Genomic DNA, 25,358 nt, shown 5'->3' with positions numbered 1-25,358 from the left:
GGGACTGCTTCATGCATAATGTAATATGGTTCTGGATTTTGGAAATAAAAAGTCCTGTGTAAATCCAATGTAACAGCACTAATACATTAAGGGTCCCTTTGGAATTGCTCCTCAGCCTTCTCCACTCTGATTTATTTAGGCCTTTTATCCTGCACGTGGCCTCTTATTGTTTTTCCCACTTAATCCTCCTAGCACTCACTCCCAGCTGGCCTTGACTAAGGAGAGACTGGATAGGGCAGTGGTTGGGAGTATGGCTTCTGGAGGCAGAGCACCTAGACTCAAACCATGGTTCTGCTGCTTTTTTGCTGTGTGACCTTGTGCCAGAGCCTTAACAGCAATGCTGGCTCAGTTGCCTTATTTTCAAATGAAGATATAATCGTACTGACCTCACCAGGTTGATAGGAGAATTAAATGTGTTAATTCAAGTACTTAAACAGTGCCTGACCCATAATAAACCTTAACTATTATCATCTTCTTCAATTCTCTTGTCAGAAACCCTAAATAGTTATAGAATTGAGAACAGTGTTTAACCTGAAATAGACTTTCTTGGACTCTTTTAACCCATGCACTCCAGCTCAGTTTCCCAAACCTGTGCTCCTGACTTGACTCGTGCTGACCCAGTACTACCATCAGTTGAAGTCACTGCTGCCCCTCAAAGGCAGGCTCTCTGGTCAGAGAGAGCCTTTGAGCTCCTTTGAGCCATTCTAAGTATCTCAGTATCCAAGTTCCTCTAAAGTTGTAGAGGAGGGGCACCAGGGTGGCTCAGTCAGTTCAGGGTCTGACTCTTGATTTCGGGTCAGGTCGTGATCTCACAGTTCATGAGTTTGAGCCCCACATCAGGCTCTACACTGACAGTGCAGACCCTGCTTGGGATTCTCTCTCTCTCCTTCACTCTCCTTCCCTGCTGTGTGCTCTCTTCTCTCTCTCTCTCAAAATAAATAAAATAAATTTTAAAAAATTATTTTAAAAAATAATAAAGTTGTAGAGGAAAGCTAAAGTCATCAGACATGAAAAGTATTCTCCAAACAACTGACCATTTAAAAAATTACTTTCCACATAGATATTATTAAACAACAAAAATTCAACTGAGTAACTTTAAAGATCAAATTGGCTTGATTCAACAACTCATGAGTTCAGCAACATCTCATCCAGCAATAGAAAGGAGCTCTGAAGGGCTGCAAGGTTTTTTAAAAGGCAGAAATGGGGCTGGGAAGGCAAATTATTACTAAAGAATGAATTATTCCAGGAAGGTCGCCTTTCTAACAGGAACAGAAGGGGTCTATCAAGTGGATTATCTCACTAGTGCTGACTGGGTATTTCCATGATGACTGGTTAAAGGTTATGCCTGGGGAGCTGAAGGTGCACTTAGGTTAATTATTAAGCCATGATTTACTGACATGGGGCTTAGAACAAGCCTAGTGTCTCTTTTTTAACACCTCCCTACCTAACACCATCCATCCATCATAGCCCATTTCATACTTACGACTGTGGGATGTTGTAAACTTCTGATATTGACAATGCAACAAAATGGTGTCAAAGTAAAATTTAAGTTTTAAAACCTAGAATTTCATAAAGCCATGAAAGTGTTATTGCAAAACTGCTCAAAATGATTGCAGTCATTGGCAAATGAGGATCTGAGAGTCAGGTCCATTAACAAATGAAGAGCTTCATGGAACCAAGTAGGTACTTCATGGGGGTGATTTGAGTATCAATGAGATAATGGATAAAGAGAGGCCTTCAGATGTGGTATATATACACAGTGGAATACTACTCGACAATGGAAAAAATAAAGAAATCTTACCATTTGCAACAGTGTGGATGGAACTGGATGGTATTATGCTAAGTAAAGTAAGTCAGTCAGAGAAAGATACCATGATTTCACTCATGTGGAATTTGAGAAACTCAACAGATGAACATAGGGGAAGGGAAGGAAAAATAAGATAAAAACTGGGAGGGAAACCATAAGAGACTGTTAAATACAAAGAACAAACTGAGGGTTGCTGGAGTGGGGGGCCGGGGGTGTGGGTTAAATGGGTGACAAGTGTTAAGGAGGGCACTTTTCAGGATGAGCACTGGGTGTCATATGCAAGAGATGAATCACTGGGTTCTTTCTATTCCTGAAGCCAGACTACACTTCATGTTAACTAACTTAAATGTAAATAACAAAAAGAGAGAGAGAGAGAGGCCTTCAGGAAAACTGAGGAAGTCCTTGACTAACTTTTGCAAAAATGACTGATTGCCCTATGGAAATGGTGTCCTATTGGGCAATCATATAATTTTAGGTAGGAAATATACTTAAAATAATTTTGTTCTACGAATTATCCCATATTGCAATTACATTTTGTTAAGCGATACTAGGTTTAGTAGTAGTTTTATTTTGCAAGAAGTTCCAATCAAACCTTTTCTACCATTTATTATATGCCACTCTGGTCTCCATTTTAAGTAGGTTGACTCAGAGAAGCCTTTTTAGGTCTCAGTTCTTTTTGGATAATGAGCGCCTTTTAACTTATTTTTATCTGCCCCATCTTCCCTAACAGACAGCACACTCCTAGGGCATACGGTGCTGAGACAGACAGAAATGCCATGTCATCATCTCATGGGACAGTGGGGGCAGATATGCATGAGTCACCGATGAAGGCTGTGCAGACCCATAGCCCTTGTTAAATGAATGAGTTCTGGTGTATTCAGAGCTGTTGGAAGCAAAGACAGTGAGGGTCCCCACCAATGAGAGGTGACTAGATGACCTCAGATACCCAGGCTCTTGTCCTCAGTTCTGTCTGGGCTTTTCAAGCATTGGCAGTGATCTCCAAAAGTCTGGAATGCTTTGCAGGGCAGGGCTGGGTGAAGGACATGAGAGTGGTAAGGGTGATCAGGGATGCCCTTGTAAGGAGAGGCAGAGGCCCCTGCTGCCACTCCTCTGACCACCCCTCCAGTAGCATACAGAAGTTGTGTAAAGTGGCTTTATGTGCTCTGGTTCATTCCTGCCTGTTATGGTTCAGAACTTTTTAAAACTGAGCTTCATAACCAGACTGAATGATGGAATTTTCCCAGTCCCAGTCCCCGGGAAGGTGCCTGGAAAGAGGAAGTTACCTTCCTACTTGGGAGTAGAGGTGAGAAGGGCCAACTGGCACCAATGATCACCCCAGCTGCAAGCAGTGACTGCTTGGTAAGGGACCACCAAACCTAGCAGAGGACAAAAAACAAGGCCAGGTGCTGCAGGCCTTTCTGTTCAGCCTTATTTTTTTTTTTAAAGATTTATTTATTTTTGAGAGAGAGAGCACAAGCAGGGAAGGGGCAGAGCTGGGGGGAGGGGGGTGGACAGAAAATCCAAAGTGGGCTCTGCACTGACATCAGTGAACTCGATGCGGAGCTCGAACTCATGAACCATGAGATCATGGCCCAAGCTGAAGTTGGACACCCAACTGACTGAGCCACCCAGGTGCTCCCAGCCCTCCTTTTGCCTGACAAAATTGGGTTAGCCCTCAGGCCCATGAGACAGTCCCTGAGTTAATGCCTCAGAACTGCGTGGGAGCAGGTGGAGGAGGTGTATACATGAGGCACGACCTTGAAAACTGTCTCTAGCAGGAACACCTGATGCTCTAGCAGCTTCCCCAAGCTCCTGGGAAAGATTGCCTTTGTTGCATCCCTGGTAGACTCATAAGGAACTGTTGTTAATAAAATGTCCCCATTTTAAATACCTTGATTTATAAGTCTCCGAGGAAGCATGCATGAAAGGAGGGCAGAGAACTGAGCCTCAGGAATACTAATACTTAGGAAGCAGGGAAAGGACTGTCAGACAAAGCCCCTGAGAGCCAATTGTAGAGGTGTAAGAGCCAGCAGGAGGTTTGCCATGCTGTGAAGTGCTTTGAGAAGGAATGCTTTGGAACAGGGGCTGGAGTACCTGGCTAGTCCTTGGGGACATCTGAGGATAGTGTCAGCAGGGCAGAAGGAGCTTCTAAGACAGCAGCTGGTTTATCAAGTCAGATGAAAGAATCAGACCCCTGAGGTGCCAGGGGACCGAGGTCATGTCCCAAGGGCTGACAGAGACCTCAAGAGTGGATGCCCTCCCAGTAAACAATGTATGCTAGCTGATACCAGCACCTTCTTGGTGACCCGAAAGAATCTCCAGTTCTAGGGATTGACCTTCCAAATGGCAAAGTACAGTAGAGGAACCATTTATAACTAACATTCATTTGTTTAAACTTGGGTGACAAAGTCTTAAATATGTTCAGCTACCTTGGGTCCCTTTGGCATTGGAGATGGCAGAGAGGATCATATGAATGCAAGGTCTTCACTTCCTTTTACAACCTTGGGCTCTAGGATCCTCATGGAGGCTTTCTTACTAGATAGAGCACACAGCCCAGGCCCTGGCCTCTGCCTTAGACATCTATACCGAAGAGGTAAGGGCCACCTGGCCCTGCCTCCCCTGCTCCTCAGCCTGGAGAGCTGGTCTACATTTTACAGTTCAGTCTGTAGTCAGGATCCTCAGCAAAGTGACGTTACATCAGTCTCCACAGGGCTCAGGAGTTCTTTGATGCTGCCTCTACCCCAATAAGCAGTTCTTCTGTTGGCCCCCTTCCCATTGCTTTTATACAACTTTAAAGCATCAATACACCTGATGCATCTGTTTAAAATTTTTTAATTCTTTAGTTTTATATATATATATATATATATATATATATATATATATAAACTTAAAAATTTTAACCTGTATCCATTAAAAAATTTTAATTCTTTAATAAAATATATACATGAACTTAAAAAATAAAATAAAACAGGTGAGGTTACTATTATTAGTAAATCTCTAACCTCAGTTACTCCTAATGTGGCTTTTTAAAAATTTACAATCAAACTTATCATCTTATTTCAATGAGCATAGCCATTACATATTTTATTTTATTGTCAAATGGTCCAAGATCACACTCCAGAGAATTCATTCCCCTAATAATAACATGATTGCTGGTGTCAAGAGATGGTTTATTGTACAGCTTTGTTTTTCCTCCTCTGAAGCTTGCAGAGCAGATTCTGAGGACCACATATGTGTATGTGCAAAAATGTGTGTGTGTGTGTGTGTGTGTGTGTGTGTGTGCACTGTTTATCTGCTTTGTGAATGCATTTACAAGTGCACATACCTAGAAGTACAATTATGATTTGAATATATATTTTTATTCATGTGAATCCAGGTATTACATATTTCCTAAAAACTTACTACTTACTTGAGTGATAGATAAATGCATACATGTTAGCTGATATAAACAATTTATGTGCTCTTTTGTGAAATAGGTAAATTACATTCTCCAGGCATATCCATCAGCCTCATGAGTCTTCTCAACCTAATTCTAGAGTTGATATCCCTTTTGCCTCCTCAATTGCAGTTCCCCCTTTTAAACAAATTCTATATATTCACTTTCTTTTAGTGATTAAATCTAGATAATAGTTACTATTTTTTTTTTTAAGTTTATGTATTTATGTTGAGAGAGAGCACACAAGTTGGGGAGGAGCAGAGAGAGAGAGGGACAGAGAGAGAATCCCAAGCAGGCTTTGCACGGTCGAGAGGCTCAAACTCATGAACCATGAGAGATCATGACGTGAGCAGAAGTTGGATGCTTAACAGACTGAGCCACCCAGGCACCCCGATAATAGTTACTGTCTGACTGATATTATAATTAATCTAGTAAAAAATCTAAAAGGTAAATAAAACCAACGTCCAGTTAGGTCAATGTTAAATATAAAAAGTAATTTTTGAACATGGTTGTTTTTCATTTTTTGAACACTGCCACTCATCCTCCTTAACTACATAGCGTATCCCCCTCCCCACCCCCCAAGAAGCCAGGTCAAGCATACCATATGTTTATCACATTCCTGAGCAAACAGCAAGGGAGGGGAAAGGAATGAATCAAGGATTCTTAAGGAGTGTGGCCCCCTTTCTAAGTTAATGTGTTTTAGTCCAATGCAGAGAATGCCTGTTTTTGTTTTTGTTTTTGTTTTTGGTCTAGAGGTGAAACAGAGAAATAGTATTTAGAGTATTAACATTAAATGCTTCATTTTACCATTAATATCATGCTTAGTCCAAGTTTTTTCAATAAAGCTGTTTTTAGAAATAGTGCTTCACTTTGGGGGGAATAAACCTAGGATGGCAGCTAGCACAATAAATAATGTGTCTTCTGTGCTTTGTTATCCGGTTTCTATCCTAGATTAGACATAATGCTTCCAGAGTCCGACGGGAACTTCTCCTAGAAGCCCTGTTTCAGAAGTGGGACAGTGATGGCTCAGGCTTCCTGGATCTGAATGAAGTTGATGAACTCTTGTACACATACAAGGAGGGAATGGAAAAAGAATCTATGAAGAAAGGTAAAAAGATAAGAATTTTCTCATTAAAACTGTGGTAACAACTTGGTTTCAAGTTTTCCAGTACTATGTCATACATAGTTAAAACTCTCATTTTGAAGCCACAAGACACCACTTCACAGCTGTTAGAATGGCTATAATTTTTTCAGTTTTATTGAGATAAAATTAACATATAACATTGTATAAGTTTCAAGTGTACATGTGTTGATCTGATATCTTTATATACTCTGAAATGATTACCACAGCAGCATTAGTTAACACCTCTATCACTTCACATAATTACCATTTCTTTTTTGTGGTGAGACCATGTAAGATCTCTTCTCTTAGCAAATTTAAGTATATAATATTGTTAACTATAATCACCATGCTGTACATTAGATCCACAGAACTTATTCATCTTATAACAAGTTTATACCCTTTGACCAACAATCCTCCATTTCCCCCAACCCCATCCCCTAAGAACCACCATTTTACATTCTCAGTTTGGCTTTTTTAGATTCCACATATAAGTGATATCATACAGTATTTGTCTTTCTTTGTCTGATTTCACTCAGCATAATGCTTTCAAGATCCATCCATGGCAGCACTCTATCTTTTTCATGGATGACTAATACTCCTGTGTGTGTGTGTGTGTGTGTGTGTGTGTGTGTGTGTGTGTGTGAATCACATTTTCTTTATCCATTCATTCACTGATGGTTAGTTTTTTTTTTCATACCTTGGCTATTGTGAATAATTTTTCAATGAACATGGTGATTCAGGTATCTCTTCGAGATAGTGATTTCATCTCTTTCCATTAGATACTCAGAAGTGGAATTGCTGGACAATATGATAACTCTATTTTGTTAATGTTTTTTATTTGTTTTGAGAGAGAAAGAGAGAGGGCACAAGTGAGGGAGAGGGGCAGAGGGAGAGAGAGAGAATCTTAAGCAGGCTCCATGCTCAGCTCTCATCATGGAACTCAACGCAGGTTCGATCCCACAGCCATGGAATCGCAACCTGAGCCAAAATCAAGAGTCAGATGCTCAACTGACTTGAGCCACCCAGACACCTCTACTTTTAATGTTTTGAGAAACGTCCATACTGTTTTTTATAGTAGTTGTACCAATTTACATTCCCACCGACAGTGCACACTGGGTCCCTTTTCTCCACATCTTTGCCAACACTTGTTATCTCTTGTCTTTTTGATAACAACAACTCTGACAGGTGTGATATGACATCTCATTGTGACTTTGATTTGCATTTCTCTAATTGTTAGTGATGTTGAGCATCTTTTCATGCACTTTTTGGTTATCTGCATGGCTCTGGAAAATTCAGTTTCTTTGCCCATTTTTAAATTTTTTTTTCTGTTTAGGTGCATGAGTTCCTTATATATTTTGGATTTTCACCCCTTATCAGATATAGGATTTGCAAAAATCTTCTGTTCTGTAGGTTTCCTTTTCATTTTGTTGATTGATTCTTTTGCTGTGTAGAATCCTCTTCGTTCAACGTACTTCACTTATTTACTTTTGCTTTTGTTACTTATGTTGTATGGCTATACTTTAAAAATAGAAAAATAGCAAGTGTTGACAAGGATGTAGAGAAGTTGCAACCCTCGTACCTTGTTGGTGGGAAGTGTAGAAAATGTCAGAGCTATCAGGAGTGTATTATGTTGTAGAGTGCTTTGTCCAAGACCTTAACTCTTATCTAGTTAGATTCCTTCCATGTGCCTAGCTACCCTCACTCTTGGGGTTAAAAAAATCCAAAGCATTCCTCAATTCTGCCTATTTTCTCTTCTTGTTTTATCTTTCTGCCTCTACAAGGTCCGATTCACCTCTCAAGTCGGTCTGGCTTGCAAGTTTCTCCTGAATTTACTAACTTAACCACTAAATTCTCCTTAATGACTTTTCTTGTCCTATACTACATTTTTCTCTTCTGATCAAACTTCCCAATAAAAAGTTACTAAAATTCTTATTCTAGTATAATAAGTTTCCTCATCCATTTGATTAGATTCTAGTATAAATGATTTTGCGTTTTACTGGGTTTAAGGATTTATCTGGTGACTCTTGCATATTAGATTTCCAATTCTTAAAGTGTATAGTAAGTGAAAGAAAGAATGATCAGGGTTAGTTAAGTTCTTCAACCTTTTAAAAAATTATTGTATTCGTTTATCTTCAAATGTACCTAAGTTTATCAATTGTCGTGTGTTCTTCATTCACTACATCTTCTGCAAACTTGACATTAAACTACACTACTTGTCTTAGACTGCATCCAAAGAATGGAATTTCAAAGGGCACAATGAGATGGTTTCCACTTATAAAGTGGGAAAATTTTATAATATAAAATCATGTTCTATAGAGGAAAAACACCACACAATGGTCAGGAGAGCTGGGTTCCAATACTGGATCTTTCACTTAATGGTCACAGGACCAAAGACAAGTTACTGAACCTCAATAGATTCAGGGGTCCTCATTTGTAAAATGAAGGAGTTAGACGTGATAATTTCTAGAATTTAAGAAACCTGAGGATGACATTATAAGGAAGTTCCAATATATATGAGTGAAGTACAGCAATAGGGATAGGTAGAAAGTATAAAATGTAATGGGTTAAGCCCAGCAAATGAGAATGAGGAAAGTAATGAGGAGGCAGAAACTGCTGCCAGAAATAAATTTCTGCAAGCAGGAAGAACAAATTATTCTCTGCAAGGGTAGGCTTATACAAAATGACTCTCTCTGAACACATGTTGGTAGCCACCTGGCCTGAGGAGATGATTGCTGAGCTGATGGCCATATGGAAGAAGAAAGGCAGATTTAGCTTCTTTTAAAAAGGGAGAAAATTCTAAATTCAAACATTAGCTAATAACTGATCAGCAAATCTTCAAATAGCTCTTTGTTTCATTTTGTTTTGTTTTGCTCTACCCTTCTTATCTATTTCTGTGTCCAAGATTAAAAATTGGATAAAAATTGGAGAAATAGGATAAAGCCACAGAATTAGAAGTGTCTATAAATGTTTCTGCTGGTATTCTCAAAATGGAAGTTGTCTATAGGGGGCAACTTGAAACTTTTAGCTGGTAATTTCCCTGTTTATTCTTGTCTAATACAGCTCAGTCTTTAGAGGAGAAATATTACATATAAAATCTGTAAAACATGTGACCTGTCTACACTGTAGAACTTAATGGAATAGATCACTCTTTCCCCATTACTTCCCATGGAATAGCTATTAACATTTCTGGATATATATACCCTCTAATTTCCTATTAAATGATAAAATTTACTTTAATATAAAAATTTCTATATAAGTAGGACATTTAACTCTCTTAAAGTTATGAAATTTTGTCCATTCATCAGTGGATCCTGAGAAACTTAACAGAAGACCATGGGGGAGGGAAAGGAAAAAAAAAAAAAGGTTAGAGAGGGAGGGAGCCAAAACATAAGAGACTCTTAAAAACTGAGAACAAACTGAGGGTTGATGGGGAGTGGGAGGGTGGGGAGGGTGGGTGATGGGTATGGAGGAGGGCACCTGTTGGGATGAGCACTGGGTGTTGTATGGAAACCAATTTGACAATAAATTTCATATTTAAAAAAAAATAATAATAAAATAAAATAAAATGTTATGAAATTTTTTTGATGCATTTTGTAACCAAATTCCAGAAATCTTGAACACTTATGAACCATGTTTATTTAGAAAATCTCATTGAAGGGGCGCCTGGGTGGCGCAGTCGGTTGGGCGTCAACTTCAGCCAGGTCGCGATCTCGAGGTCCGTGGGTTCGAGCCCCGCGTCGGGCTCTGGGCTGATGGCTCAGAGCCTGGAGCCTGTTTCCGATTCTGTGTCTCCCTCTCTCTCTGCCCCTCCCCCGTTCATGCTGTGTCTCTCTCTGTCCCAAAAATAAATAAATGTTGAAAAAAAAATTAAAAAAAAAAAAAAGAAAGAAAATCTCATTGAAAAACTCACATAGTGTTTTTTTTTTAAATATTTATTTATTTTTGAGAGAAGGAGCAAGCAGGGGAGGGGCAGAGGGAGAGAAAGAGAATCCCAAGCAGGCTCCACACTGTCAGCGCAGAGCCCAATGAGGGGCTCAAACCCACCAACTGTGAGATCATAACCTGAGCTGAAATCGAGAGTCGGACGCTTAACCGACTGATCCACCCAGGCATCCCACATAGTGTTTTTTAAAGAAACTGAAAACCGGACAAGTAGTTAGTGTAAAACAACTGCTGTTTCTTTACTCTGCAACAAGGGATCTTTAAGAAACTCTTCAGTCTTTCCTTGATTGTCGTGTCTTTGACAATTTGAAGATTACGGGCTGTTTGTTTATAGTATGTCCTCCTTTTAGGTTGGTCTAATGTTTCCTTATGATTAAATTCAGATTATTCATCTTTACCAGGAATGTCACGTAAGTGATGCTATGTTCTTCTCATTGAATCCTAGCAGAAGTCCCATGATAATAACATGATGTCTGTGGAGGTTCTTCAAAAAATTAAAAATAGGACTACCCTATAATCCAGTAGTCAAACTACTGGGTATTTACCCAAAGAATACAAAAACACTATTTCAAAAAGGTACATGCACCCCTATGTTTATTGCAGCATTATTACAATAGCCAAACTATGGAAGCAGCACAAGTGTCCATGATAGATGAATGGATAAACAAGTGAAATCTTACGGTATTTGTCTTTGACGGGCTTATTTCACTTGGCATTATACTTTCTAGCTCCATCCATGTTGTTGCAAATGGTAAGATTTCATTCTTTTATATAGCTGAATAATTCAGCCATAATTTGTTAAGAAACAAAACAAACATGCAAAGGGGAGAAAAGAGAGAGAGACAAGCCGAAAAACAGACTCTTAACTATAGAGAACAAATAGTTCTCTATTTGTGGGGGGGAGGGTGGCGTGGCTAGGTGAAATAGTAGCTGAAGGGCATTAAAGACTAACTTATCTTGGGGCGCCTGGGTGGCTCAGTCGGTTAAGTGGCCGACTTCAGCTCAGGTCATGATCTCGCGGTCCGTGAGTTCGAGCCCCACGTAGGGCTCTGTGCTGACAGCTCAGAGCCTGGAGCCTGTTTCAGATTCTGTGTCTCCCTCTCTCTGACCCTCCCCCGTTCATACTCTGTCTCTCTCTGTCTCAAAAATAAATAAATGTTAAAAAAAAAAAAGAAGACTAACTTACCTTGATGAGCACTGAGTAACATATGGAATTGTTTAATCACTATGTTGCACCTGAAACCAATGTAACACTGTATGCTAACTATACTGGAATTAAAAAAAATTTTTAAAGATGATGTCTATCAGTCCCTTCCATTTAAAAATTACTCTTTCTCCCTTTGTAATTAATAGATTTTTTTTGTGGTTGTACTTTGAAATCATAGAAACATTCCCTTTTTTTTTTAATATTTTATTTTTAAGTAATCTCTACACCTAATGCGGGGTTTGAATTTACAACCCCGAGATTAAGAATCCCACACTCTACTGACTGAGCCAGCCAGGTGCCCCAGAAACATTCTCTTCCTTATCAAACTTTTAATTTATTTGTTATAACAATATGTATTCATGGTTTCCTATTTTATTCAACATGTTGTAATCTAACACTATCATTATTTATTTTAAATTTTTTTGTTTAACGTTTATTTATTTTTGGGACAGAGAGAGACAGAGCATGAACGGGGGAGGGGCAGAGAGAGAGGGAGACACAGAATCGGAAGCAGGCTCCAGACTCTGAGCTATCAGCACAGAGCCCGACGCAGGGCTCGAACCCACGGACTGTGAGATCGTGACCTGAGCTGAAGTCAGACGCCTAACCGACTGAGCCACCCAGGCGCCCCTATCATTATTTATTTTAATGTTCCTATTGTCTCAGATTTTACCAATGGGAGTCCTTTCAGTCTGAATTTTATGTCTTCCCCTTCCCTACAATATTCTATTATGAAAAATTTCAAACATACAGCAAAGCTGAGAGAATTTTATAGTGAACACCTATATATCCATCACCTAGATTCTATCATTAACATTTTATTACACTTTTAAAAAAAATTTTTTTTTTTCAACGTTTATTTATTTTTGGGACAGAGAGAGACAGAGCATGAACGGGGGAGGGGCAGAGAGAGAGGGAGACACAGAATCGGAAACAGGCTCCAGGCTCTGAGCCATCAGCCCAGAGCCTGACGCGGGGCTCGAACTCCCGGACCGCGAGATCGTGACCTGGCTGAAGTCGGACGCTTAACCGACTGCGCCACCCAGGCGCCCCTACACTTTTAAAAATTATTTATTCATCTCTTTATCCCTCCATTTCTCTTATTTTTTTGTACATTTCAAAATAAATTGCTGACCCCAATACACTCCTCCCTAAACACTTCGGCATGTGTATCTTTAATTAGAATTCAATATATGTTAACAGCTTTTTTTCTTTTGAGGTAAAATTAAACAAATGAAACACAAATTTTAGGTGTACATTCACTGAGTTTTGGCAAATACATAGATTGTGTATCCAATACCCCTATTAAGATATAGAACACTAAGTTCCCTCATGCCTCTTTCTCACTCAATCCCCACCACCCAATCCCCACGACAACCACCCTTCTGGTTGTTTTCCACTACAGATATGTTTTATCTCTCTGAGTTCATATATATGGAATAATTTGTATGTACCCTTTTGTGTAAGGCTTCTTTCACTCAGCACATTTTTTTTCTTGAGATTCTTACATGTTGTTTTGTGTACCAACAATTTCCTTATTTTGTTTGTTTGTTTGTTGAGTAGTATTCTGTTGTATGAATAAACTATAGGTTGTTAGTCCATTCTTCAACTGGTAGTCATTTAGACTGATTTCATTTCTTGGTTATAATGAATAAAGATGCTATAAACAATCTTGCACAAATCTTTTGTGCAGATACATGTTTTTATTTCTTTTATAATAAATACCAAGCGGTATGATTTATGGGCTATAGGGTAGATATATTTTTAGTTATATTAAGAAACTGACAGAATATTTCCTGTGTCTTTTAACATGTATCCATCATTCTTTGAGTACTTCCTTGCTTTGCACAATGAGATGTTCTAGATTCATCTTATACTTTCCTACTGCCAGCATGGAATCACCCATTTCTCTAAGGAACCTTGGTTTCTTTTAGTGGAGAATCGTATTTAGAAGCCGAGATCTTGGTTCTTTTTTTTTTTAATGTACAATTTTAATGATTTTAAAAATTTATTTATTTATGTATTTATTTGTTTATTTTTGAGAGAGTGAGTGTGAGTGAGGGGCAGACAGAGGGAGAGAAAGAGAATCCCATGAGGTGCACAGAGAAAGGGAGAGAGAGTGCAGAGCCCAGAGCAGGGCTCCAGCTTACCCGATGTGGCGGCTTGAACTCACAAATCATAAGATCATGATCTGAGCCGAAATTGGATGCTTAACTGACTGAGCCACCCAGACATCCCAAGATCTTGGTTCTATACATGCTCATTGCTTCCAGGTCCCTGCTCCCAAGTTTCTCATAGGGAGTGTGTGTGTGTGTGTGTACACAAAAATTTACATCTGTACATATCTCTGTAAATATCTATTAATATTAAAAGCTGTAAGTTCAAGGCACCTGCCTGGCTCAGTTGGTGGAGCATGTGGCTCTTGATCTCAGGGCTGTGGGTTTGGGGCCCATATTGGGTGTAGAGATTACTTAAAAGTAAAATCTGTAAAGAAAAAAATAACTGTAAGTTCACACTCATACCTCCAAGTCCAAAATAGTAACAGAGTTCATTCTAGTTTTCTCCCTTTTTGTAGTTCTCTTCTTCTCTCTTGCTTGTATTATCCTAAATTTGTTTATTTATCTAATCAGTCCTCTTGTATGGAACTAATCTCCCATCACACTGTCCTCTCCCCCACACTGATGTTCTTTCCTTCTCACTACACTTAAGTCTCAACACCCTGTATTAATCTCCCTTCCCCCAGTTGCCCTCCTTACTCTGCTCAGGCTCTAACATCCCACAACAGATTCCCCCCACACACACCTCACGTGGATGCCTCTCATACATCCCCTTAAGTTCTGGCATTCTGTGACAAGGGACCTTTTCATGTAGATGCTCTCCTTAATCAAACTTCTGATTCCTCATGCTGAGCTAAGTCCTACCTGGAAGACCTCATTTTGCTTGGGTCCTGATTCCCCATGCTGGGCTGTCCCTATACACAGACACCCTCCTCACTCTGTTTATGTTCTGACTTCCAAAATCAAACTGTCCTTCCATTTGGATGCCCTTCTCACTCTTCTCAGGCCTAATACCCCATGTTGGGCATCTACCCCATGTGGGTATCCTCTTCATCTTGCTTGGGTTCTCACACCCCAAGCCAAACCACCTCTGCAGGGCCACCCTCTTCACTCACATAGGCTGAGATTGCCCTTGCACCTGGGTAACATCCTCACCTGCTCAGGCTCTGACAACCCATGCCTATCACTTCCTGAACAATGCCCTCCTTACCCCACCGGATTTCTGCTACCCTATTCTGGGCCACTGGGCTTACTTTGACCAGGAGCAAATGCTTACCATGCCTTACCTCACCAATGGCTTTAGGACCTAATTGTTCAATAAGGGAAAAGAATAAAAAGAGGAGGAGAAGGAGGAGGAGGAGGAAGAGGAGGAGGAGGAGGAAGAGGAAGAAGAAATGGAAGAGGAAGAACCCACAAGTTAATTTAATTCAAGACTATATCAGTTAGGACCCTTTGAGTTCAAGTAATAGGAAGCCCAGCCTAGAGTGGTTAAACAAAAAAAAAAAAAAAAAAAAACTTTATTGGTTCATATGATAGAAAAGTCCAGGGCTAGTTCAGAACACAGATTTGGGAATTCAAATAATGACATGAGGACAAGTGTCTGCTTCTTTCTTTTACTTTTTCAGTCTGATCTTGCTCTTTTCTATGTTTTGACTCATCTTCATACAGCCTTCCCCCTTGTCGAGTCCAGGTACAATCTCACATCCTCCAGTCCAGTGGGAATAAAAAGGAAAATATCCTCTTGCTAGCAAAGAGTTTGGCATTAGTCTGGACTAAACCAACCACTCTGCCTGAAGGAATAGAATGTCCTGACTGGTTTAGGCCTGAGATGCATGCTACATCTCTAGAACCATGATTGGAATCCTACTCAAACAAACGAAGTGAGATGAGAATGGAGTAGTTTCCCCAAAACAAAATTTGGGATACTAGTAATAGAAAGACGAATGGATGTGATAGAGCAAAAATTAACAAAAGTTCACACTACAGGGGAGAAGTTAAGATGACGGAGAAGTAGGGGGACCTTGGGCCTTCTTCATTCTTCAAACACAGCTGTATTGAGGTCAGGTCATTTGGAGCACCCAGGAAATCGATCTGTGGACTGGCAGAAGGATCTCCCTGTTTGGAAGGAGATAGTGTGGCAGGTGCGAGGCTCATTTTAACAGACAAATCAAAGCATGCCTAGTTGAATATCCAAACACTCCCAACTGTAAGCAAGGAGGAGCTCTGTAGAGGACTGACAAGTGGGAAAGAGCAGCCAAAATGCAACAGCAGAGTGTAAACAGCATACATCAAAAAAACTTCCTAAAGTGCCAGGCTCTTGACAGTGTATGACCCCTTTTTAATACAGTATTATTCTCAGGTGAAGGAAACATAGCAAGCTTTCAAAACATGCAAAAGACAGAAACTTAGCCAAAATGACAAGTGGGAGGAATTCTCCTCAAAAGAAAAGTCAAGAAGAAATCACAGCCAGGGACTTGCTCAAAATAGATATAAGCAATATATCTGAAAAAGAATTTAGAGCAATAGTCATAAGACTACTAGCTGGGCTTGAAAAAAGCATAGAAGACACCAGAGAAACCCTTCCTGCAGAGCTCAAAGATCTGAAAACTACTCAGGCTGAAATTAAAAATGCTATAACGGGGTTGCAAAACCAACTGTATATATTCACAATGAGGATTGAAGAAGCAGAGGAGAGAATAAGTGATATAGAAGATAAATTTATGGAAAATAATTAAGTTGAAAAGAAGAGGGAAAGAAAACTAATAGATTACTAAGGGAAACTTAGGGAACTCAGTGATTCTAGAAAGCAAAAACAATATCCATATCATAGGAGTCCCAGAAGAAGAAAAGTGGGAAAAAGAGGCAGAAGGTTTATTTGAACAAATTTTAGCTGAGAACTTCCCTAATTTGGGGAAGGAGATAGGCATTCAAGTCCAAGAAGCACAGAGAATGCCACTCAAAATCAACAAAAATAGATCAATACCATGGCATATTATAGTGAAATTTGAAAATACAAAGATAAAGAGAGAATTCTGAAAGCAGCTAGGGACAAAAGTTCCTTAACCTACAAGGGTAGACACATAAGGTTAGAGGCAGACCTGTCCACTGAAACTTGGCATGCCAGAAGGGAGTGGGAGGAAATATTCAACGTGCTGAATGGGAAAAATATGCAACCAGGAATTCTTTATCTGGCAAGGCTGACATTCAGATTAGGAGAAATAAAAAGAGTTTCCCAGACAAACAAAAACTAAAGGAGTTCATGACCACTAAACCAGCCCTGCAAGAAATTTTAAGGAGGACTCCACAACTCTACAGGTAAAATAATGGCACTAAATTCATGTCTTTCAAAAATCACTATGAATGTAAATGGACTAAATGCTCCAATCAAAAGACAGAGGGTATCAGCATTGATAAAAACAAGACTCATCTATATGTTTCCTACAAGAGCCTCATTTTAGACCTAAAGACACCTTCAGATTGAAAGTGAGGAGATGGAGAACCATCTATCATGCTAATGAACATCAAAAGAAAGCCAGAGTAGCCATACTTATATCAGAAAAACTGGATTTTAAAACAAAGACAATAACAGACGAATAAGGACATTATATCATAATTACGGGGTATATTGATCAAGAAGTACTAACAATTATAGGGGTGTCTAGGTGACTCAGTCGGTTAAGTGTCCAAGTCTTCATTATGGCTCAGGTCATGATCTCACACTTTGTGAGTTCAAGCCCTGCATCAGGCTCTATGCTGACAGTGTGGAACCTGTTTGGGATTATTGGTCTCCTTCTCTCTCTACCCCTCCCCAATCTCTCTCTCTCTCTCTCTCTCTCTCTCTCTCTCTCTCTCTCACACACACACACACACACACACACTTTCTCTCTCTCTTTCTCTCAAAATAAATAAATAAACATTTAAAAAAATTTAAAGACAAAGTACTAACAATTGTAAATATTTCTGCCTCCAACTTGATACACCCAAATATATAAATTAATTAATTAAAAACATAAAGAAACTCATTGATAATAATACTAAGAGACTTTAACACTCCACTTACAGAAATGGGCAGATCATCTGAGCAGAAAATCAACAAGGAAACGATGGCTGTGAATGACATTCTGAACCAGACGGACTTAACAGATATATTCAGAACATTTTATCCAAAAGCAGCAGAATACACATTCTTCTCTAGTGCACATGGGACATTCTCCAGAATAAATCACATACTGGGTCACAAACCAGTCCTCAACAAGTACAAAAAGACTGAGATCATACCGTGCATATTTTCAGATCACAACACTATGAAACTTGAAATCAACCACAAGAAAAAATTTGAAAAGCCCTCAAATACATGGAGATTAAAGAACATCCTACTAAAGAATGAATGCGTTAACCAGGAAATTAAAGAAGAAATAAAGAAATACATGGATGCCAATGAAAATGAAAACATGACAGTCCAAACCCTTTGGGATGCAGCAAAGGCAGTCCTAAGAAGAAAGTATATTACAATTCAGGCCTATCTCAAGATGCAAGAAAGGTTCCAAATCAACAATATAACCTTGCACCTAATTGCTAGAAAAGGAGCAAATAAAGTCTAAAGCCAGCAGAAGAGAAATAATAAAGATTAGAGCAGAAATAAATGATGTAGAAACAGACAAACAAGAAAGTAGAACAGATCAACAAAACTAAGAGCTGGTTCTTTGAAAGAATAAACAAAGTTGATAACCCCCTAGCCAGACCTATCAAAAGGAAAAGAGAAAGGACCCAAATAGATAAAATCACAAACGAAAGAGGAGAGATCACAACCAACACCACAGAAATACAATTATAAGAGAATAAAAGAACACTATGAAAAGCTATATGCCAACGAACTGGACAATAGGGAAGAAATGGATAAATTCCTAGAAATTCACAAACTACCAGAACTGAAACAGAGAGAAATACAAAATTTGAACAGACCCATAACCAGCAAAGAAATTGAACCAGTAATCAAAAATGTCCCAACAAACAAGTCCTGGGCTAGATACCTTCCCAGGGGAATCCTATCAGACATTTAAAGAAGAGTTAATACCTATTCTTCTCAAACTGTTCCAAAAAATAGAAATGGGAGAAAAACTTTCCAAATTCATTCTCTGAGGCCAATATTACCCTGATTCCAAAACTAGACAAAGACCCACTAAAAAGGAGAATTACAGGCCAATTTTCCTGATGAACACGAATGCAAAAATTCTCAACAAGATACTAGCAAACTGGATCCAACAATACATTAAAAGACTTATTCACCATGATCAACTGGGATTTATTTCTGTGATGCAGGGCTGGTTCAATATTTGCAAATCAATCAACATGATACACCACACTAATAAAAGAAAGGATAAGAACCACATGATCCTGTCAACAGATGCAGAAAAAGCATTTGACAAAATATACCATCCATGCTTGATAAAAACACTCAACAAAGTAGGGATAGATGGAACATGGCTTAACATCATCAAAGCCACGTATGAAAGACCCACAGCTAATATAATCCTCAATGAGAAAAACTTTCCCCTATGGTCAGGAACAAGACAAGGATGTCCACTCTCACCATTACTATTTAACATAGTACTGTGAGTCTTAGCCTCAGCAATGAGACAACAAAAAGAAATAAAGAGCATAAAAATTGCAAGGAAGAAGTCAGACATTCACTATTTGCAGATAATATGATACTCTGTGTAGAAAACCTGAAAGACTCCACCAAAAATTGCTAGAACTAATACATGAATATAGCAAAGTCGCGGGATATAAAATCAACATGCAGAAATCTGTTGCATTTCTATATGCCAATAATGAAGCAGCAGAAAAAGAAATAGAGGAATCTATTCCATTTTCAATTGCATAAAAAACAATGTTACCTAGGAATAAACCTAACTAAAGAGGTAAAAGATCTGTACTCTGAAAAGTATAAAGAAATTGAAAGGGACACAAAGAAATGGAAAAGAATTCCATGCTCATGGATTGGAAGAACATCATTAAAATGTCTATACTACCCAAAGCAATCTACACTTATAATGCAATCCCTATCAAAATTACATTATTAGGTATTTACCCAAAGGATACAAAAATACAGATTTGAAAGGGTGCATACACACCAATGTTTATAGCAGCATTATCAACAATAGCCAAACTATGGAGAGTGCCCAATATCCACTGACTGATGAATGGAAAAAGAAGATGTGGTGTATATCTATACAATGTAATATTAGTCATCAGAAGGAATGACATCTTGCCATTTGCAAAGATGTGGATGAAGCTAGAATGTATTATGCTAAATGAAATAACTCAATCAGAGAAAGACAAATACCGTATGATTGCACTCATTTGTGGAATTTAAGAAACAAAGCAGATGAACATATGGAAAGAGGAGGAAAAAAAAAGAAGAGAGGGGAAACAAAACCACAAAAGACTCTTAATGATAGAGAACAAACTGAAAGTTGATGGAGGGAAGTGAGTGGGAGATTGACTCGATGGGTGATGGGCATTAAGGAGGGAACTTGTTTTGATGAGAGCACTGAGTGTTGTATGTAAGTGATGAATTACTGAATTCCACTCCTGAAACTAAATTGCACTGTATGTTAACTAAAATTTAAATAAATTTATAAATAAATAAATAGTATAAACTCAGAAAAAAATCAACAAAAGTCCAACCACAAAAATGAGAAACCTTCATCAGTAGGAGGACCAAAAGTAATAAGCAGTATTTGTTAATTGTCAAACATATGGTATAGAATAGATGCTTGTCTTCCAAAGGAAGGAGATATTGTGGTGGAAGCCTTCTTCAGGAAGGCGAGATTTTGAAATGTAAAGAAGAAGGGTACATACCCTATGACTTATTAATTTATAATGAATGTCAAAGAAACTTGCACATGCATACCGGAAGACATGTATAGCAAAACACTGGAGACAACCTACATGCCCACTGACAGGAGAATAAATCAATGGTGGTATACACACAGAATGACATAGTATACAGTGGTGAAAATGAATGAATCACAGCTACAGGAACAGCATGGATGGATATGGTAGCATGATGTGGAATAAAAAAGTAAGTCCCAGGGCGCCTGGGTGGCTCAGTCGGTTAAGCGTCTGTCTTTGGCTCAGGTCATGATCTCGCGATTCATGAGTTCGAGCCCCTCATCAGGCTCTGTGCTGACAGCTCAGAGCCTGGAGCCTGTTTCAGATTCTGTGTCTCTCTCTCTCTGCCCCTCCCCTGCTCATGCTCTGTCTCTCTCTGTCTCAAAAATAAATAAAAACATTAAAAAAAAATAAGTCCCATAAAACTATATATATACATACACACACACACGCACGCACACATATATATATGAACACTCAGTGCTCATCAAAACAAGTGCCCTCCTTAATGCCCATCACCCATTGAGCCAATCTCCCACCCACTTCCCTCCATCAACTTTCAGTTTGTTCTCTATCATGAAGAGTCTCTTGTGGTTTTCAAAAATGAACTATTGGGACCTCATCAAAATAAGGAGCTTCTGCACAGCAAAGGAAACAATTAGCAAAACTAAAAGGCAACTGACAGAATGGGAGAAGATATTTGCAAACGACGTATCAGATAAAGGGTTAGTATCCAGAATCTATAAAGAACTTATCAAACTCAACACCCAAAACACAAATAATCCAGTGAAGAAATGGGCAAAAGACATGAATAGACACTTCTCCAAAGAAGACATCCAGATGGCCAACCGACACATGAAAACATGCTCAACATCACTCATCATCAGGGAAATCCAAATCAAAACCACAATGAGATACCACCTTACACCTGTCAGAATAGCTAACATTAACAACTCAGGCAACAACAGATGTTGGCGAGGATGCGGAGAAAGAGGATCTCTTTTGCATTGTTGGTGGCAGTGCAAGCTGGTGCAGCCACTCTGGAAAACAGTATGGAGGTGCCTCAAAAAACTAAAAATAGAACTACCCTACGACCCAGCAATTTATCCATGGGATAAGCATTTATCCATGGGATACAGGCGTGCTGTTTCGAAGGGACACATGCACGCCCATGTTTATAGCAGCACTATCAACAACAGCCACAGTATGGAAAGAACCCAAATGTCCATGGATGGATGAATGGATAAAGAAGATGTGGGGTATGTATACAATGGAGTATTACTCAGCAATCAAAAAGAATCAAAAGAAATCTTGCCATTTGCAACTACATGGATGGAACTGGAGGGTATTATGCTAAGTGAAATTAGTCAGTCAGAGAAAGACAAAAATCATATGACTTCACTCATATGAGGACTTTAAGAGACAAAACAGATGAACTTAAGGGAAGGGACACAAAAATAATATAAAAACAGGGAGGGGGACAAAACAGAAGAGACTCATAAATATGGAGAACAAACAGAGGGTTGCTGGAGGGGTTGTGGGAGGGGGGGATGAACTAAATGGGTAAGGGGCACTAAGGAATCTACTCCTGAAATCATTGTTGCACTATATGCTAACTAATTTGGATGTAAATTTTAAAAAATAAAAAATAAAATCAAATAAATAAAATAGTATTTTTTTTAAAAAAAGAGTCTCTTGTGGTTTTGTTTCCCTCTCTTCTCTTTTTTCCTCCTCTTCCCATATGTTCATCTGCTTTGTTTCTTAAATTCCACATATAAGTGCAATCATATGGTATTTGTCTTTCTCTGATTGAGTTATTTCACTTAGCATAATACATTCTAGCTTCATCCACATCTATGTACGTATATATGTGTGTATATGTATGTATGTATGTATGTGTGTGTGTGTGTGTGTGTGTGTATATATATATATATATATATATATATATATATATATATATATATAGTATGATGTCCTTTTCCTGAAATTTACAAATAGGCCAAACTAAACTACATGTTGTTTAGAAGTGCACACACAAACACACACACAATAACACTACTGGGAAAATAAAAGGAAGGGAAAGATAATGCAAAAGCAAAATCGCAGGTTATTGGTGGGGCTGTGGGGGGGCAGGGGATGAAACAGGGTAGGAGCATGGAGTAAGATGTGTTATTGCAAATGCTTAAGTTTGGTAGCACATTCATAATTGTACAATTAAAAAAATAGAAGAGATGTGGATGCAGAAGTGTGTAAGGCATTGTCAGGACCATGAGTAGAATGGAGATACTAGGGCAAATAATTTCTATATGGTGTTATGGGTAGATATTATTGGAAAATGAACTGGATCTGTATATGGTAGGACTTTTCCCCCATCTCTTAATTTTTATGTATCTTTAATTTTTAAATTTCAGCATAGTTAACATACTATGTTACATGAGGTTCAGGTGTACAACATAGTGATTCAACTTCTCAATATATTGTGCTATGCTTACCTCAAGTATATCGTCATCTGTCACTGAATATGGTAGGACTTTGAACCAGGGAATTGCATACTGCAAATTGTGTTTATTTTTCATTTTAGTTTTTGTTTTTGCATGTTGATATATTTTTATTCTTTAGAATAATTGGGGAGTGTGTTTATGATTATTTAAATACCATGATTAATAAAAGCCATAAATTTGTCTTAGTGCCTTTGAGGTTCATTCCAGTTGTGTGATATGTATATATGTATGTATGTATGCATGTATGTATTTACTAATTTTTTTATTTAAGTATAACCAACACACAATGTTACATTAGATTTAGGTGTACAACATAGTGATTCAACTTTTCTATCTGTTATGCTATGCTCCCCTCAAGTGTAGATACCATCTGTCACCATACAAAGCTATTAGAATATTATTGACTATATCCCCTATGCTATGTCTTTTATTCCTGTGACTTATTCATTCTATAACAAGAAGCCTGTATCTCCCACTCCCCTTCACCCTTTTTGTCCATCTCCCCACCCACCTTCCCTCTGGCAACCATCAGTTTGCTCTCTGTATTTATAGGCCTGATTCTGCTTTTTGTTGTAAGTTGTTTTAATTTAATTTTATAAATATGTATTGAGACTTACTATTGGTAATCTAATTATGTATAAAATGACTAACACTGGTTTGGGATTATGGAATTAGGAATGGAGAGGAGTGGCAACAAGATATATTGCCAAAGGCTAACAGGATAGGATTAAGTGGCCTACTGGATATGGAAGGTAAAAAGTAGGGAGGAGTCAGAGTCGACCCTGGAGTTTCATCTGGCTGAGTGGTGGAGTTAAAAAAACAAAACAGAAACAGGGAAGATGACACAGGATATTGTGAGTTCAATACAGGAAGTCACTGTAAGATGTTTCATTAGGCTTTGAGATGCCTTTGATATACCTGGTTTTCCATGGGGAGCAGTTGTCAGGGGCTTCAGTCTGCTATAAAAGGGGAATGAAAATTTCCCCCATAGATAAATGAACTTTTGATTAGTTCTTCATTTTGTGTTTATGTCTTTTAGCTAAACTACACATCCAATTTCCAAAGCCACACCCTGGTCAAGAAGTGAGGATGTCTTCAAAACAATTTCAGAAATACATACAGTTGGTTGTATCTGAACTCAGGGGCAATGAAGATCATGTTCTGGAAACTGTTGTGGAGTTTCTGATGAATACTTTAGAAAGGAGCCCTACTGAGAACCTGAGGAATTGTGCCAGGCGGAAGTGGCTATACCAAATCCAACATGCTGCAGAGACAAGTGGGGTATCTTTGGAGCCAGTGTACACCGAGACCTTTAAGGCCCTCACCCAGGTATGTTTTTCTAAAGTGAAATATAAGAGGAAAAATTTCCTCCTAGTATGTGATGTTCAATGGTTGCAAAGGGGGAGCACACTAAATTCTCTTGAAAAATTACTGAGTACTGCTATAGATGTTTTGTTCATTCCAAAACATTACAGTGACCCAAAGCCTAGGAAAGACACAACTGGAATGATTGCAGGTTGGGAAGGTAGCAGTAGAGAGGAAAGGTATAAGAGACAGAATTGTGTCTTGGGATTTCTAATTTCATTTGTGCTGGGAGTCAATAAGCTTAGAGAAGACAATAGGCTAATATTGAAAAATACCAGTAAGGAGATGGTACAGGCAGTTCAAGCTACATTTCCCTTGAAAAATGTTTTAGGAGTCAGTTTAAAAAGGAACTATTTAGGGTCGTCTGGGTGGCTTAGTCAGTTGAGCATCCAACTCCTGATTTTGGCCTAGGTCATGATCCCAAGGTCATGGGATCGGACCCTGTGTGGGGTTCTCGCTGAGTATGGAGCCTGGTTAAGACTCTCTCTTTCTCGCTCTCCCTCTGCCCCTCTCCCCTGCTTGCACACACTGTCTCTCTCTTCCTCTAAAATGAAAAAAATTTTAAAAGAACAATTTAAGGGGCACCTAGTTGGCTCAGTCAGTTAAGTGTCTGACTCTTGGTTTCCACTCAGGTCATGATCTCATGGTTCATCAAATCGAGCCCCATGTTGGACTCTGTGCTGACAGCATGGAGCCTGCTTAGGATTCTCTCTCTCCTCTCTCTCTGCCCCTCCCCCCACTTGCTGACTATCTTTCTGTCTCAAAATAAACATTAAAATTTTTAAAAGAAACTATTTAAATCATAAGGCCATTAGGAAGTAGAATCCAATATCACACAATATTTCATTGCACTGCCTAGAAACAAGCTGATACTATTATAGAATCATGTCACTTAAAACACATGACTCTGATGGACCACTGCCCACAGCTTTGCCACCCCCTCAGGCACTCCCAGCTTGCTGCCCCTCCCGGACAGAAACAGCCAGCATGGCTGCGATAGATAGATAGATATACATATAGATA

The 25,358-nt window shown here is 38.8% G+C and overlaps 1 protein-coding gene across 15 annotated transcripts in view; it reads left to right on the top strand.

Annotated features, from left to right (window-relative positions):
- EFCAB5 (EF-hand calcium binding domain 5) overlaps nt 1-25,358 on the top strand; it is a 182,483-nt gene that overhangs the window by 122,299 nt on the left and 34,826 nt on the right. For all 15 annotated transcript variants that reach the window (XM_086686407.1, XM_086686401.1, XM_086686403.1 and 12 more), the window contains 2 exons: nt 6,195-6,351; nt 24,010-24,299. In XM_086686407.1, the coding sequence (XP_086542533.1) occupies nt 6,195-6,351; nt 24,010-24,299 (447 nt within the window). The remainder of the gene's footprint in view (nt 1-6,194; nt 6,352-24,009; nt 24,300-25,358) is intronic.

This window comes from Puma concolor, chromosome E1 (genome assembly GCF_028749965.1).
Source record: "Puma concolor isolate L17-30 chromosome E1, mPumCon1.1.hap2, whole genome shotgun sequence".
Classification (NCBI taxonomy): Eukaryota; Metazoa; Chordata; class Mammalia; order Carnivora; family Felidae; genus Puma; species Puma concolor.
Note: the sequence above shows the minus strand (reverse complement) of the source record. Positions and strands in the feature narration are given on the sequence as shown.